The sequence below is a fragment of the Aspergillus japonicus genome, assembly GCF_003184785.1.
Source record: "Aspergillus japonicus CBS 114.51 unplaced genomic scaffold BO86scaffold_72, whole genome shotgun sequence".
Classification (NCBI taxonomy): domain Eukaryota; kingdom Fungi; phylum Ascomycota; class Eurotiomycetes; order Eurotiales; family Aspergillaceae; genus Aspergillus; species Aspergillus japonicus.
In genome coordinates, this window is record NW_020291709.1 from 159,443 (window position 1) to 175,222 (window position 15,780).

Consider the following 15,780-nt stretch of genomic DNA (forward strand, 5'->3'; position numbering starts at 1 on the left):
CGGCCAGCGCATCAAAGCTCCTCTTCTACGAAGCCTGGAGCCTGGGCTGGGCCTGACTTACCCCATCGTTAATGGCAAGCGGGTTCTCTGGCTTGCTGAGGAAAGACATTTCATTTATCTCAAGGAACCATTCTAATGAGCAACTAGTGGTTTTTAATTTAAACGTGGGAAACTAATCTCTTGCAAATTGCTAGGCTAGTGGTATGTTTTTTAGCTTCCCGTGCCAATCTTCCGCGGCATCGTCCTTTCCTGCCCTTGCCCTTCCCCCTCCCCCTTCAACTAATGACAGACCTATTATCAGGGGGCTGATCATCCCAAATTTCCAAATTTCTCGAGCTGCGCTTAATTCTAACTCTTCAGCATCTTTTGAAATATAGTTCTTTCCCCATACCAGGATCGTGCTGTCTACTCGACTCACAACAACGTGCGCACGATTCTGCCCGCCCGCCCGCAACCTCACGAGATTCGATCTATCGAAGCCGATGGCCGCAGATACCTGCCGATTCTGCTTACGTACCCGATTTGGAGGCTAGCTGCGCATGATTGCAATCGTGCATCGAGATACCTCGCGTCCGTCTCCTTTATCTGCCTTCCCCTGAATACATCGCCAGTACTTCGTGTTCCCTGTGCGACCTGGTCGAAATCGCTTAGGGCCATTACCGGGCTTTCTGGGAGCATTGAGAATGCGGACTTTCCTCGATCATTGATCGCTGATGGTCCATATCTCTCGGCCTCAGTGACGTGCATAAACTCTCTCGCTCTCTCAGAGAGGGGCTTCCGAACAAGTAGTAGAACTTCTTAGAATTCTTGGTGCAGACTATCTGCGACTCGGCATCCGATCAAGATCGCTTCGTCGCAACGGTGATACCCAAGCACCGTCAAGATGGATGGTCAACGGCAGCAGCAATACATCCCGGTCCCTCCTCCTTCGGCGACGCAGCCCTCCCAGGCGCATATGATACCTCTACCGCCACCGCCGCCTCGATACGCCCCAACCCAATCCCAGAATGTCATGCCTCCTCCGCCCCCTGGGCCACCTCCTGGAGCAGGATACGGTGCATCCAAACTCACCAATCCTCAACTGCAGCACCAGAATACTTTAGGCTGGCAGCAACAGACCTGGGCCAGGCAGGCACTATCCCAAGGCTTCTTACCTCCCCCGCCGCCCCCTCCTATGGTCCCTACGAATCAATCGCCCTACGGCCGTCCCACTGCTCTCTCGATACCTTCCTCTACTGATACCCGAACATCTGCAACTTACGTCCCGCAACCGGGCTCCTTCGGACCGGGTGTCGGAATACCGCCGTTTGACGTGCATTCTGCTCCGGCCTACGAGAATTCAGGAACCATGCCATCTGTTGAACGACAGCGACTCCCCTCCGCTCAGACCTATGAGTATCCCACCGGGGAGTCATCCACATACAAACGGGACCCCAATGTACCTTCCACGCCGTCCTCGCGTACTCTCCCTTCGGCATTAGCAGTCAATGACGGCTTCCACGAACCAATGGTGCCGGGATTTGGGGCCACGACCTCCCAAAATCACGTACTGCAGCCTGCGCCGACAAATGAACTTACGAAGTCGCCTAGTCATCGTCATAATAATAGCAGCACTCTGCTCGGGGGCATGTCTCCCAACGAAGCGGCCGTTCAATGGCCACTCGACCGAGTTCTCCTATGGCTTGCGAGAAATGGCTTTTCGAAGGACTGGCAAGAAACCTTTAGGGCACTAGAAATCGAGGGCGCCGATTTCCTGGAGTTGGGACATGGCTCAAATGGCCGGCCGAACCTGGGAAAGATGCACAACGTCGTTTACCCTCAACTCGCAAAGGAATGCGAATTGAGCGGTACAGGCTGGGATCAGACTCGCGAGCGCGAGGAGGGCAAACGCATGCGTAAATTGATTCGCCAAATCCACGAGGATGGCAGCTATGATACAGACTACTTGATGCAGAGACGTCGAGATTCTCATCCCAACGCTGCTTTTGACGGAGGGCACGAAGCCTCCCCGAAGGTGCCCCATGAACCCCGCTCTGCCGGCCCATTCTCAGGAAGTGTCGCAAACAGTCCGAAATTCAAGGCATCCCAGCTGGTCCATAATCAGAGGCAGAGTACCCAGATGCGCTCTTTCACCACGCCCATACCCGCCAGCCATGACCCCACGTCATCCGATTATGGTAATAATGAAACCGGCACTATGTGGCCGCGATCAGACTATTCTAGGGCGGTCCTGTCAAGCATCGGTGGGGAACACCAAAGGCAGAGTCCTTCAATGTCCAGCGATGGTGGGACTTTCCAAGCTCCCATACGGCCCTATGAGGATAGCCCTAAAAGCGGCAGTCCGGCAACACAGCATGCCACCCTTGCGCAACCGGGACCATCCTCATCGACAGGTGATTTGAGTGTCAAATTTGAACACTCTCGTGGGAACAGCGCAGACTCCCTAACTGGGCGCCGGTACTATGAGTCTTACAGACAGGACAATGGAGTACGCCCCTCTCCCCAGGAATCCTATAATCGCCACTCTGGCGGAGACACCCCCTCATCATACCCGAAGGATCACCGAACAGGTCTTCTGAACTTTTTCAAGAAGCGAACCAAAGGAAGTGATTCCACTCACCCCTCTCCTGAAGAACAGTTCCTCGAGTCGCCAACAAGCCCTGTCAATACACGCCAGAATGGCTCTCACCTCCCCTATGCGAAGCCAAATTTTAGCACTAGCGATATGTCGCTGGGTGAACGCCCATCGTCTGCATCCATGTCGGATCATGAACGGCTGGTCTTGCGCCAGAAAACGCAAAAGGCCAAGAAGTGGACATTCGTTACTCTGGATGGCTGGAATTATCGGCTGGTGGATATTACTGAAATGGATTCCGTTGAGACGCTGCGTTCTGCAATCTGTCAGAGCCTTGGAATATCGGACTGGACTGCGGCCCAGATCTTCTTGACCGAGCCCGGCCAAACGGAACATGACGAACCTTTGAATGACACCAACTTGGCTCTATGTCGGAGGTCGAGGTCGGACTTTTTGGGCTCACTCAAATTATTCGTACGTGGATCGCACATGCAACTGGCCACCAATGGCTTCCCTCACTTTGCAGGGCTGGGAGTTTCTATCCCAGACAAAGCGACTGCTTCACCAACGTCTGCCCATCAAGTGCATAGAAAGCCACTGGATGAAGATGCCTTGAACAGGATCTCACCTCAAACTCAAAATAAGCCTACCTCACCACAAGTAGCTTCTTCACGGCAACAGCTGAAGGTGTCCTCTGCTAAGCTTCCACGTGACGCGTCGCAAGCTTCTATTGCAGCTTCTCCCGTGGACCATGCTGCGGACGGCGGAACAGCTGACGCCGAAAAGGCGGATTTGCTGGCTCGTCATGAGGAGCATATGCGCGAGGTCGAGCGGAAACAGCGAGCCTATCGCATCTCGAAAGTCCCGCCTATGCCGCAACCGAGGAAGGATGCCTACGGCGAAACCGGCTATAGGCGCGAAGGTGTTATTGATTTTGACTCTCCCCGCATATCGCCTTATGAAGACAAGAAATCCGAACCATTGGTCCCACTTCGCAAACCCCCGACGGCACCACATGAGTCAAGCACTCTCACGAAGGTCAACTCTTTAAGGAAACGGGACATTGATCGTCCTCGTGTCCAAGTTCCTGCGCAGACACACGGACTTGGAGCTGCTCTAGCTAGTGTTGGTAGGATCACTAGCGCTATTGGAACACCAATGCCATCAGTACCGCCAGCAGCGGGCTCTTTCAGCCCAACTAAGAATGTGGGAAGCAGTCCCGCCACAAATCATTCAGGTAGGTCCTATTGGTGCCTTTGCATGGCAACTTCTTCAGATGACGATGTATATGTGGCTCTGTCGCTGACATCTAGCAATAGACGAGGTGAAGGGAACATACCAGGATAGTCAAGCCACACCGACGGCACACAGTGTGCCATCACCAACCAAGGGCAACACTTCGCCCCCGGAGCCTAGGCCGGGCTTGCAGTCCCGTAAATCCTACGGACCTGAATTCGACTTTGAGGAGACGAAAGTCTCATTCCAACGCTCGCCCTTGCCACAGGATGGTTCTGACGACGATTCCGATGATGGTCTCTTTGCCATACCATTGGCAAATACCAAATCGCCTGTGACGGAGAAAGGGTCATTGACCAGCTCACCCGAATCGCAAAAGAGAGCAGCAAAGCCATCTCTCACCTTGAACACTGAAAATAGACTACGCAAAGGACTTTCTGTGAGCTTTCGGTCGCCGAGTGCTACCCGTGACACTTTCTTAGCGTCTAGCGGCGATTCAAGCGCCCCGGACGCATATCACTCTGATATGACTGCTTCGCCGGAAGAAGAAAGGCCCCCACGCAGAGACTCGTTTGCCCGAGGCGATATCTGGGCTAGCAGACCTCCTGTTGAGGGCGTTATCGATCATCTCGATGACTTCTTCCCTGACATTGACCTTGACACCCCTTATCTGGATGGACAGGGCATGTCCCCACCATCATCACCAGCAAGCAAAATGGCAGCGGAGAACGAATTGAGCCACGAGGAGAAACCAGACGGTCCGTCTTACGCCATGCCACATCCTTCGGCCCCTGTCAACATTCCCAGCGAACCGCCTGTCAGGCCCCCGGAGCCAGGTGCTGTTGCGCGACGGAATGTAAGCCGCTCCGGGGGTGGACTTACTCGAATGAAGTCTATTCGAGAAGTGGCCAAGGGCGCCAACCGAGCTAGCAGAAACAAAAGTGTGACTTCCTCCACCGGCAGTCAACGATCGGGTGACATTCTTCGTCGCAAGAGTACCAAGATGTTCGGCGCCAAGATTATGCAGATCAGCCCGAAGCCTGGCAGCCGGTTGAGCCAGCTTGACCCTATTCCCCAGACCCATGCACCCTCTGGTAACATTCCCCAACGGCAGCCCACCTTCCGGATCATTCGCGGTCAGTTGATCGGCAAGGGAACCTACGGCCGAGTGTACCTTGGCATGAATGCCGACAATGGTGAGGTCTTGGCTGTGAAACAGGTGGAGGTCAATCCCCGCATTGCAGGGCAAGATACGGACCGAATCAAGGAGATGGTCGCTGCGATGGATCAAGAAATCGACACTATGCAGCACCTGGAACATCCGAACATTGTGCAGTATCTCGGTTGCGAACGAGGCGACCTATCTATCTCCATCTACCTCGAGTATATTTCTGGTGGCTCCATTGGCAGCTGTCTCAGAAAGCATGGCAAATTCGAAGAGAGTGTGGTCAAGTCTCTTACGCATCAGACGTTGAGCGGGCTGGCATACCTTCATGACCAGGGCATTCTACACCGTGATCTGAAGGCCGACAACATCCTTCTCGATCTTGACGGAACATGCAAGATCTCCGACTTTGGCATTTCGAAGAAGACGGACAACATTTATGGCAACGATTCGACGAATTCCATGCAAGGGTCAGTATTCTGGATGGCGCCTGAAGTCATTCAGTCCCAAGGCATGGGGTACAGTGCTAAAGTGGATATTTGGTCCCTTGGCTGTGTGGTGTTGGAGATGTTCGCTGGCCGCCGGCCATGGAGTAAGGAAGAGGCGATTGGTGCCATTTTCAAACTGGGTAGTCTGAGTCAGGCACCTCCTATCCCGGAAGACGTATCCATGAACATCAGTCCAGCCGCGCTCGCCTTTATGTACGACTGCTTCACTGTGTAAGTCTTGCCCAATCCTATTCCTTTTCGTGTTGATATGCTAATATGACTCTCAATCAGGGATTCCCTTGATCGTCCTACGGCGGAGACTCTTCTGACTCGTCACCCATTCTGCGAGCCTGATCCCAAGTACAACTTCCTCGACACGGAACTCTATGCCAAGATCCGACATGTCCTTTGAACGGGAACAAAAACCGAAAAGCAATGTAGTAGTGTACAGTCAGTCCCCATTTTTGCGTGTTATCATTAGCCCGTTAGCCCTTGTCCCCTGCATTGTACTTTTCTCTCGTGCTCATACCCCCTCTTTCGCGTCGTAGCTTGGACTGTGCGACATAGTGTGCATACATTTCACCGAGGAAGGTGTTGTTAAGTCAGCAGACCACTCTGCCGTCTCTTCTTTTCATCATGGATCCATTGTGTACATATATAGTTTGATGCAGACCACAAGGTATAGCAAGCTTTACTGTCAGCACATCAGTCCGCCCTAAGGATGGCGTCTGTGGTAAACAATTTACCATGGAAGCATGGTATAATTGACCGAACCACGTCGGGTACAAGGTTGCACACGCACGGCGGCCATGACATGATGCCAGCATCAACATATACCTGACCAGCCTACCAATCATACCCAGATCACTTCACCGGCATCGAAACATTTCCTCATATCTCGCGACTCCCCACCCCAAGGCAGCACATACCCACGCTGATTACTGACCATCCGCACCCCCTCCCCAGTAAAGTCAGTACAAAAGTGAGTATGCCCAAAGAACCCAGACATCCACTGCCGTCCCGAAATGCGGCAGCAGCTCTGTCGCCAAACCCGAACCGCCACGGATTATTGGTGTGCGGACGTGCCCTCCAACGACGGCGCATGATGCGTCACCACCACGAGCAGAGCACAGGCTTTTGGCCGCTCTCTGGAATGTTCGCAGCGGCCTGCTGCTGCTGCTGCTGCTGCTGCTGTTCCTGCAGCTGGACAGCCCGAATCTCATCTCGCGATCCGCCGCATGGCCGGCATTATGCGTCCAGCCGTGGATTCCTCGGGAAGTCGCGGACTTTTGGCCTGGATCTACCCCCTCAGCGTCAGGCGGGGTCGTCGACCGGAGCGTGCAGCCCAGCACCGTGATTTTTGTCGACGACGTCAACGGCGCGGATGGGATCTCGTAGCTGCGCTGGTGCAGGACCGTTCGCCGGTCGTGGAGGCACGGCTCCCCTCCCCGTTCGAGGCGTCGGCTTCACTCGAGGCCCTCCGCTACGGTTGCCGCAGTGGAATTCGGGGTTCTCGGCACGAGAATGACTCGCGCGAAGCGGGTGGTTTGTCTCTGCAGGAAGGCGCGGTAAGGCTCGTAGTCGGCGAGGAGGAGGTTCTGCGCTGATACTGGGAAGTCGTGGGTTAGGTATTGTTGGGTGATTTCGGGGTGGAGGTCGGAGAGGATTTGGAATGTGGTTGTGGGATTGTTGCTTTTTGGGGGTTGGAAGAAGGAGCGGATTTTCTGGGGATCATTGTTTTGGAGTGTAGTTGGGCTACTCTGCACCGCTGGAGGTGTGTATAGTTGCTTGATGTGTGTGTGTATGTATGTGCTTGGACTGTAGATCACGTGCCCTGTAGCTTAATGTGACCACTCCTTTCTCTGTTGGTATCAACTAGCTGCACTCTGGGTGTTTCCACTCACGTATCTTTTCAAGAAGGGATTCTGACAAAAGTCGCTCCGGTGACAAGATGAACTGTGGCTTATGATGTTATCACTTTATTCAAGAGACCCATGTGAGTATCTGTATCGATTTATATGAACATGTCTGAACTCTTGCAGGATACTAAGAGCCATGACTGCGAGGCCACCTCTTAGCCAGCCACATTGATAGTGGCTGTCTGTCTCTAGATATGGTCCTCAGTTGCCAGGCATATTCCACCGGATGAGCTCTACCTCTCTTGGGGCATGTCTTCCTAGCCTGCTTATGCTTCTTTCTGCATGCAGCAGACTAAGTCAATGGACGACTACAAGACCAGTTGCACCATAGAGCAGCTGTGAATGGACTGCACCTTAGGGGCAGACCCCCAAGGACCCGCAAGGTCAAAGAGTGGCAGCCTTCACAAGGGACTGAATTTGCAACACGCTGAGGCAGCGCAACCGGGGCCTGAAAATTGCGGAGAATGCCGAGCCCTGAGCTGCTGTGAGCTCTTATGCCCCGGCGACTGAGTGGCCCTTTGTTTCCACGACGATGTTGCTCCTATCTCTTCCTTACACAAGCACATGTACACTCTGTGTCTGTCTCTCTCCTCCTCTACTCCGGCTTGATTCTTGTCTTACAAGTCTTCAGTCTTTGACCTTGGCACTGCTCTGAGCACGAGCACCTATTGTGAAGTACTCAGTCATCCAGCAGATACATCGCATCACGCATCCCGCCCCCCTCACTGTGAGTAACACGCTGCACAGCTGATATCAGACAGCCTCACGTACTGAGAGTATTGCCAGACACCACCAACTCTTCTTCCAGACAAGCCAAGCTCCAGCCCTTGGACCAAGAGACGCAGACACGTCTCTGTAGCACCCTAACTCTCTATCTCAAAGGTACAACATCGTCGTCGACACCAGCACCATGCGTCAGGAGCGTCTCAACGACGCCGCAATTGCCCTCCACACTGCCCTGGCCGGCGCGGGCGTCAAATACGGCACTTTCGGCGGCTACGCCTGCACCCTGCTCGGCAGCCGACGCGAGACGAGCGACATCGACTGCCTCGTGTCCGCAACCAAGCCCGACATCCTCACTCTGCTGGACGGCGTCAGCAACTTCACCGTGATCCCACGCAACCGCGAGGACTACGTAGCTGTGATCTGGAGTGACAGCGCCAACCAGACCGAGCCGGTCCTGGTGGAAATCTTCTGTGAACGCTTCCGAGGTAAGCTCCGCACCCCCAAAACACCCTCTCCACATCGCCAGACCCCGATACTAAAATGTCCAGGCTCCCACTACACCATGTGTCACTGCTACCCGCGCCTCACCCTCGTGCGCGGCGACATCATGGGCGTGGGCCTCGTGCAGCACCTGCCGGCCTTCACCATCTTCAAGGGCAAGCTCCGCGCGGCCGCCACCCGCAGCGAGCCCCACGACGTCTTCGACCTATGGTGGCTGGCCGGCCGCTTCCAGACGGTCTACACCTACGCGCGCCACCTCAACCTGGACTACGTCGGCTTCGCCATCAAGCGCTACCCCGGCCTGGAGCTGCTGTTCTTCCTGCTGGGGCTCGACGTCGTCGGCGCCATGGCTGGCGTCCAGGACATCGCGCTCAACCAGCTTCCGCTGTCCGGACCCGGCGATATCCAGCGTGGCTTGTTGCTCTAGACGGGATCAGGTCGAGTCACTTGTGGAAGCACCTGTTGATCTTTTTTTCGTGACTGTGGTCCAGCGGTTGACTTGTACTTGTAATTCCAGGGTTGCATCCGATGGGTGGGAATTCGGGTTTCAGGAGACATGTATCTATGTGCGTCGGAGGCACTCTCTTTTTTTTTTTTTTTTCCCGGATTACTGGTATTCAATGGAAGACTAATGCAGCTCTCCTGAAACCCATTCTTGCCAGTTGTAGTTCCGGGCTAAACCCATAACTAGGTCAAGTAGTTCGTTCATCTTTTCAGACAGTTGGGTCTACACCGCGTGTTCTGCTGATTGAGTGAATCCTGTCTCCCTTGCTTTGGCACAGCAGGGTACGGTACCTACTGTACCTACCAGCTCGGAGGGGGCCCGGGGTCAGAATTGTTCAAGACTCTTTGTAACCGAGGTTAACGGACTACACTACTCTCTGACTGACCCCTTGGAGCCCTCTAGATTATATAGAAAACTCTTGACCCCCGTTTTATATGAGGAACATAAGGACTTCTCAGGCCTGAAACTTCCTTGAGAAGGGTTCTATATTAGAGGAATACCTTGGAGTGTTTTTTTTACATTCGGGTAGTCAGGGTTTCGATACGGGTTGGAGAAAGTCATAAAAGAAAGGGTTTGTGTTATTGCCATTCTCAAGTTATACTACACTAATCCTCCCTGAGAAGGTTCCTTTTATTAGCACAGTGCTGCGATGTTTCTGCACCCTTTGGAGCTGGTAGCCCGCGTAGCAGCGCTCCCATGTGCCATGCGATGGGTCGACAGAAGCGGCAGGGCTACGATTCTTTGCAATAACAAACTTGCTGTGTGCTCCAGTTTACCCATGAAGTTTGCGCGGGGATCAGTAGAAATGTCTTAAGCTATGTTTGCAAAATTGTCTGACGAGAGTGGAGTCCGCATTGAGGGTATCATAAGTAGTCGAGTTGCCGGGTAGATATATATACAGTACATAGGTTGGGATCTGGTTGCCCACTAACGCTCGCCCTCAGTCCGAGACGGCTTCATTGGATGAATTCGTCTTCTCCTGCTCGTGGACGCGCTCCTTCCACAGCCGGAGGACCTCGAACCCCACTTCGACGGCGATGAGCAAGATGATGATCCATTCCAGCCGCAGGCCGTGCGTCTCACTGAGCCGCTCGCGCAGCACGCTGGCGATCTCCTGCGCGTAGTCCATCTTCTCGTTCAGCAGTTTGATGCGGATCCCCACGTCGAGCGCTCGTCCGACCTGCTCATAGTACCCCTCCAGGCCCAGTTCGTGCCGACTGTCCCAGAAGATGTCGGGCAGGGAGTCGGTCAGCTCGGAGTAGAGGTTCAGCTGCGCGCGCACGCTGAGGAGCTGGCCCGTCTTGCGGAGGATGAAGTCGCGGGTGAACGGCAGCCGCGAGCCCTGCGAGAGCAGCGTGGGGATGGTGCGCGTGGACTCGAAATAGTTGGAGAGCAGGGACTCGAGCACGGCCAGCTTCGTGCTCCGCGCCAGCCCGGACGAGAACGCCACTTTGGTCAGCACCGTGTCCACCGACTGCCGCGAGGAGGCCGGGAACGTGTCGTCCGGCAGTGCACTGAAACTGAAGCTCGGCTTCGTCCCCAGCACGATGGTGTCGCCCTTGATGCTGCTGTTCTCCCGCTGCGGATCCTCCACGTACTCCAGGTCTTCCGTCTCCAGGTCGTCCACGTGGGCGCCCCGCGCGGCCGGGAGCAGCGTCCGCGTGGCCAGGAAGGACGTGAACGCCTCCGGGAGCGACCAGGCGACCACCGTGCCGGACGGAAAGACGAACAGGTCCCCGACCTCGTCCGGGGGGAGGTCGGACGCATTGGGGTTGCTCACGCGGCGGATCGAGTCCAGCGGGACCTGCACATGCACCACCTGCGGGTAGAGACCGGTTTCGTAGGGGTCCGGCTCATAGCCTTTCAACTGTAGAATCTCTCGGACTTGATGAATGTCGAACTGCTCGGCGACGGCGTATGCGGTAATTGTCTAAATGCCCAAGAGAAGTTAGCTATCATGAACCGGTCAAAAGGGACCGCAACCGCAGGGGGGGGCAAAATACCTTAGTCTTGTATAAGCCTTGCTCCCTGAGCTGAGCTTTCGACAGAATCCCGTCCTTTGACCTTTGCGCCTCAACTGCAACTCGCCGCAGCGATGTCTGTGCCGCAGGCGTCCGGCTGCTCCTCTTTCGCTGCTTCTGACCCTCGAGATGGAACTGCTCTTCTGCATTTTCGCCGTTTCTGGCTTGCTTCTGCGCTAGACAAGCATGGGAGGAGAAAAGGCCATTGCGTCGAAGCGCGCCTGCGAGAGGTGAGGCTTGCAAAAATTGGCTTCGGGGCTGTTTCGTGAACCTAGCCACCGAGGGCCAAAAAGTCATGGATCCGACATATGGTCGGGCGAACATGCTAACGCCACTGATGCTGAGACGAGGGAAAGAATGACAGAGTCAGAGACCGGGATTGTGTCGCTAGGTAGTTGTTGATGCCATACCAGACCATGTGGCCTAGGAATGCAATGCTTTGAATGCTTGACAACGATTACTTATTGATCGATGGAACGATAAAAGCGAACCGGGGAGAAGGGCTTAGTCATCAGGGCGGCGCAAGCAAGCAATTTGATTGAAGATGATAAGCCAAAGCTGATGATGATGCAGTGCGACTAGCCCGATCGGGGTACTACCTATACTCCCGCCTCCAGCTCGGCGACCCGACCGGGTTCTAGCTGGCTCCGTCTCCTCCGTCTAGTTACCACTTGACCGCCGCTACTGGGCTGGGATGCTTCTCCCCTACACAGGCGCTCCAGTTTCACAGTCCAGAGCTACACGTCCACATTAGGCTCTCGCCATGGACGCGCCTGGCGCGACAGAGGCAACCGGGACTGTCCGCCAGGACGGTCACCCTCCCGACTCCCACTCCCACTCCCACCTTAGCCGAACCACATCCGAGGACAGCAATCACCGCTCCCAGCCTGGTGAGCTGGACGAGACGGACCACGATCACGATGACGAAGAAACGGAAAGCGAAACCGAAGCTGGAGATAATTATCATGAAGATGACTCCGACTCCGATTCGGATGAAGACGACGACGAAGAACCACGTCTCAAGTATGCGTATCTGACCAAGCACCTCGGGGCGGTGTATCGCAACGGAGATGCGACTAGCTCCTTCCTGGCTGCTGGGGACAAGATGGTAACGATACATACGGAGCCGACAAGAAGAAAGCAGGCTAAGTGAATATCTAGGTAATTGGCTCGCATAATGGAAACATCGTGAGTTGCTCGTTGTCCGGGTCGGGGTCATGCGAACACTGACAAGCTCCGCAGCATGTATTGTCGATACCCCAATTGCGTTCCCTCCGTGTCTATCACGCACATTCTGCCAGTATCACCTCAGTCTCGATCTCACCTTACCCTCCTCCATTACCAAACGTGAAACCAGAGTATTTTGGCCGATTCGCAGACGACCCGGAACACGCCTCCTCCAAGTTATCCTCAGGCGCCGCTAGCCTCCGTGGCAGACAAAGAACAAACCAACCAGCCATCCCCTCGACGCCTTCGAACTCAATATACATCGCTACGTCCTCCATTGACGGGAATGTCTGCGTTGCATCTTTGCTTGATTCGAAAGACGTTCTTCTGCGGAACTTCGGGAGACCCGTTCAAGCCGTCGCATTGTCGCCGGAGTACAAGAGTGATAGGACATATCTGTCGGGTGGAAGAGCGGGTGACCTGATCCTGACTGTCGGGGGCCGAGTCGGTGTGAGCACAAACTCGACGACCATGGGCGGCGCTGCTGCCGCCGCCTCGAGCTGGCTTGGCTCGATAGGCCTCGGGGCCAACACTGGGAAGGACACCGTGTTGCACGGAGGCGAAGGTGCGATCAGCACGATCAAGTGGTCCTTGTCGGGTAAATATGTTGTATGGGTCAACGAGGAGGGCATTAAGATCATGCGATCAAACCTGCACCTCGATTCGTCTGACGCGGAGTTCGCTTGGAAGCGCATCAGCCATATTGATCGTCCCAATCGCCCCGGTTGGGAGGAAATGGCCAGCGTGTGGAAAGCGCACGCTGAGTGGGTGGACGAAAATACCCTAGACCTTGATGACAGCCTACAAACCAAGGGAGGCGTAACTCATACTGAAAGCTTGGCGCCGACACATCCAACAATCGTCACAGAGAAAGTGGAAAAACTGGTCGTAGGATGGGGTGGCACCGTCTGGGTCATTGAGGTATATCCCGATAGACCAAGCAAGAATAACAGGGATCACAAAATTGGATCGGTGGAGGTAACCAGAATTCTACGGACCGACTGTGTTATCTCCGGTATCTCCTTGTTCACACCCAAGCTTCTGGTCGTCCTTGCGTACATGGAAGCAGACCAGGAGTCACCCGAAGACGACCGCAGCAAGCATGGTGGCCGTCAAACTGGAACGCGCCGTCGCCCTCGAGGCCTGGAGCCAGAGCTTCGAATCATTGATCTTGAAACGGAGACTGAGCTCAGTGCCGATAGTCTTTCAACCAGCCGCTTTGAGACGCTCACTTCTTCGGATTACCATATGTGTATTCTGCCTCCATGGAAAACGAGCGTACCTGCTTCGCAACGGGGAGCTCTAGAGACCATCGGAAACGGTCTTTGGGATGCTACATTCTACCCGGTGCGGCTCTTCAACTCCGGGGCCAGTATTCGCAGTACGACCAGCAGTGGCGACAAGGGCTCTAGTAGGGCACCGAGCATCTTTGCCTCACGACGAGTACCCGTGGAGGAGCCTCTTTCCAAAGAGATCCAGGACATGGCAGGGAGCATTGGGCCCAAGATCCTGGTGCACAGCCCGTATGATTGTGTGGTAGCGCTGAAAAGAGATCTTGCGGACCGTTTGGCCTGGCTGGACGCACATGAGAAATATGAGGAAGCATGGACATTGCTCAAGGAACATCCCGAAGCAGCCGGGTCAGGGAGCGAAATGAACGACACCATACCCGGAACGCCTTCGATATCTCAAGGAAGCTTTGGCGAGTCGTTCATCGACGATGCAGCTTCTGTCATCACCACAACTGTTCGAACGACGGCATCCGCTGCAGAGCAAGAGAAGCGTCGCATCGGAGAACTGTGGATCGAACAGCTGGTCGAGCAAGATCAGTGGCATGAAGCCGCCGAGGTTTGCACGAAAGCGCTCGACACCACACACCGATGGGAGCATTGGGCCTGGAAGTTTGTGGAGAAGGACAAGTGGGACGAGATCTCCTCTGTACTGCCCTTGAACATGCGCCCGCCCTTATCTGCGAATCTCTATGAAACCATACTGGGTCATTACGTGGAGCACAACCGGCCCAAGTTCAGCGAGCTGATTGACCAGTGGCCGTTCGACCTCTTCGACGCGAACAACGTCGCGACCGCGGTGGAGGAGCAACTCAGCGAATTGACCACGGAGACGGAAGATTGGCGGATCTTGACCAAGGGCTTGGCCAAATTGTACCTCGCGGGCGGCCACTATGGCGAAGCGCTCCATTGCTACATCCGCCTCCAGGATGCCGACACGGCGATGGCTCTGATCCGGGACCACCGTCTCCTCGACACCTTGACGGACGACATTCCCGCGTTCATCCTCATCCGAGTCTCCAAAGAGCAGCTGAAGTCGGCCCCCATGTCCGAGCTCGAGGAGCTCACAGCGGAGCCGATCAAGCTGCTCGTGAGCGAAGCCTACACCGGAATCGTGCGGCCAGATCTCGTCGTCGAGCAGCTCCAGGCTGCCAACCGGCTCCTCTACCTCTACTTCTACCTCCGAGCGCTCTGGCGCGGCGAATCCCTGCCCCACGGGGTCGCCAAACCGCGGCGGGGCCATTTCGCGCACATCCGCGACGCGGCCAGCAAGCTGGCGGCGGACGAAGGCAAGGCGCTCGTGGACAACTTCGCGGACACGGCGGTGGAGCTGTTCGCGGACTACGACCGGCCCTTGCTCATGGAGTTTCTGCAGACCAGCACGGCGTACGCCTTCGACCTGGCCGTCGGCATCTGCGAGACGCGCCACTTCACGCCGGAGCTGATCTACCTGCTCTCGAAGACGGGCCAGACGAAGCGCGCGCTGAGCCTCATCCTCGCGGACCTCAAGGACGTCTCGCAGGCCATCCAGTTCGCCAAGGCCCAGAACGAGCCCGACCTCTGGGAGGACCTCCTCGACTACTCGATGGACAAGCCGCGCTTCATCCACGGCCTGCTCGTCGAGGCCGGCACCGCCATCGACCCCATCAAGCTCGTCCGCCGCATCCCCAGCGGCCTCGAGATCGAGGGCCTCCGCGACGGCCTCACCCGCATGATCCGCGAGCATGACCTCCAGGCCAGCATCAGCCAGGGCGCCGCCAAGGTCCTCCAGAGCGAGGTCGCCGTCGGCATGGATACCCTGCGCCGCGGCCAGCGCCGCGGCATCAAATTCAACATCATCGAGGAGGACGGCGCCAAGCGGCCCGTCACCGCCGGCACCACCGTCTCGACTACCGCGACCGCGGCCGCCACCAGCGACACCGTCACCGAAAACTCCACCAACACCACCATCCCAGCAGGCCCAGGCCCAGGAGCCACGCAGTCATCAGCTTCCTCCATCTCCTCTTCTACCGCCTCACCAGCCGGCCGCTGTGCAGGGTGTGGTCGCCCATTCCGCGCTAACGGTACGCCCCCCTCCTCTCTTCCCTATTATCCCCCAACCCATAACCCATCAAACCCCATCAACCCC

General features: G+C 55.7%; 4 protein-coding genes across 4 annotated transcripts; 3 read left to right on the forward strand and 1 right to left on the reverse strand.

The window, feature by feature from the left end:
- Positions 1–883: 883 nt before the first annotated feature.
- Positions 884–5,876, forward strand: bck1 (putative MAP kinase kinase kinase (Bck1); the record flags this gene model as incomplete). The annotated part of the gene is made up of 3 exons (XM_025668413.1): positions 884–3,781; positions 3,900–5,695; positions 5,756–5,876. 3 exons carry the CDS (start codon positions 884–886, stop codon positions 5,874–5,876), a joined length of 4,815 nt encoding a protein of 1,604 aa, XP_025523435.1.
- Positions 5,877–7,924: 2,048 nt separating this feature from the next.
- BO86DRAFT_370583 (uncharacterized protein) lies at positions 7,925–9,155 on the forward strand. Its single transcript, XM_025670284.1, has 3 exons — positions 7,925–8,110; positions 8,170–8,594; positions 8,658–9,155. Exons 2-3 carry the CDS (start codon positions 8,294–8,296, stop codon positions 9,035–9,037), a joined length of 681 nt encoding a protein of 226 aa, XP_025523436.1. The 5' UTR covers positions 7,925–8,110; positions 8,170–8,293; the 3' UTR covers positions 9,038–9,155.
- Positions 9,156–9,742: 587 nt separating this feature from the next.
- Positions 9,743–11,584, reverse strand: BO86DRAFT_450963 (RMD1 family protein). The gene is made up of 2 exons (XM_025676832.1): positions 11,119–11,584; positions 9,743–11,045 (listed from the first exon to the last, which is right to left on the reverse strand). Exons 1-2 carry the CDS (start codon positions 11,458–11,460, stop codon positions 10,056–10,058), a joined length of 1,332 nt encoding a protein of 443 aa, XP_025523437.1. The 5' UTR covers positions 11,461–11,584; the 3' UTR covers positions 9,743–10,055.
- A 222-nt stretch (positions 11,585–11,806) lies between these two features.
- BO86DRAFT_392581 (CLH domain-containing protein) lies at positions 11,807–15,715 on the forward strand (the record flags this gene model as incomplete). The annotated part of the gene is made up of 3 exons (XM_025672838.1): positions 11,807–12,244; positions 12,298–12,324; positions 12,379–15,715. Coding segments are annotated over exons 1-3 (3,709 nt in total), but the record flags the coding sequence as incomplete, so codon positions are not given.
- Positions 15,716–15,780: the final 65 nt, after the last annotated feature.

Excerpts from the sequence above, each read along its gene's own strand:
- BO86DRAFT_450963 (XM_025676832.1), bottom strand. The coding sequence starts at position 11,460 with ATGTTCGCCCGACCATATGTCGGATCCATGACTTTTTGGCCCTCGGTG. Across the intron at positions 11,046-11,118 it reads AAGGCTTATACAAGACTAAG|ACAATTACCGCATACGCCGT; the intron begins GTATTTTGCCCC and ends TTGGGCATTTAG.
- BO86DRAFT_370583 (XM_025670284.1), top strand. The coding sequence starts at position 8,294 with ATGCGTCAGGAGCGTCTCAACGACGCCGCAATTGCCCTCCACACTGCC. Across the intron at positions 8,595-8,657 it reads CTTCTGTGAACGCTTCCGAG|GCTCCCACTACACCATGTGT; the intron begins GTAAGCTCCGCA and ends TAAAATGTCCAG.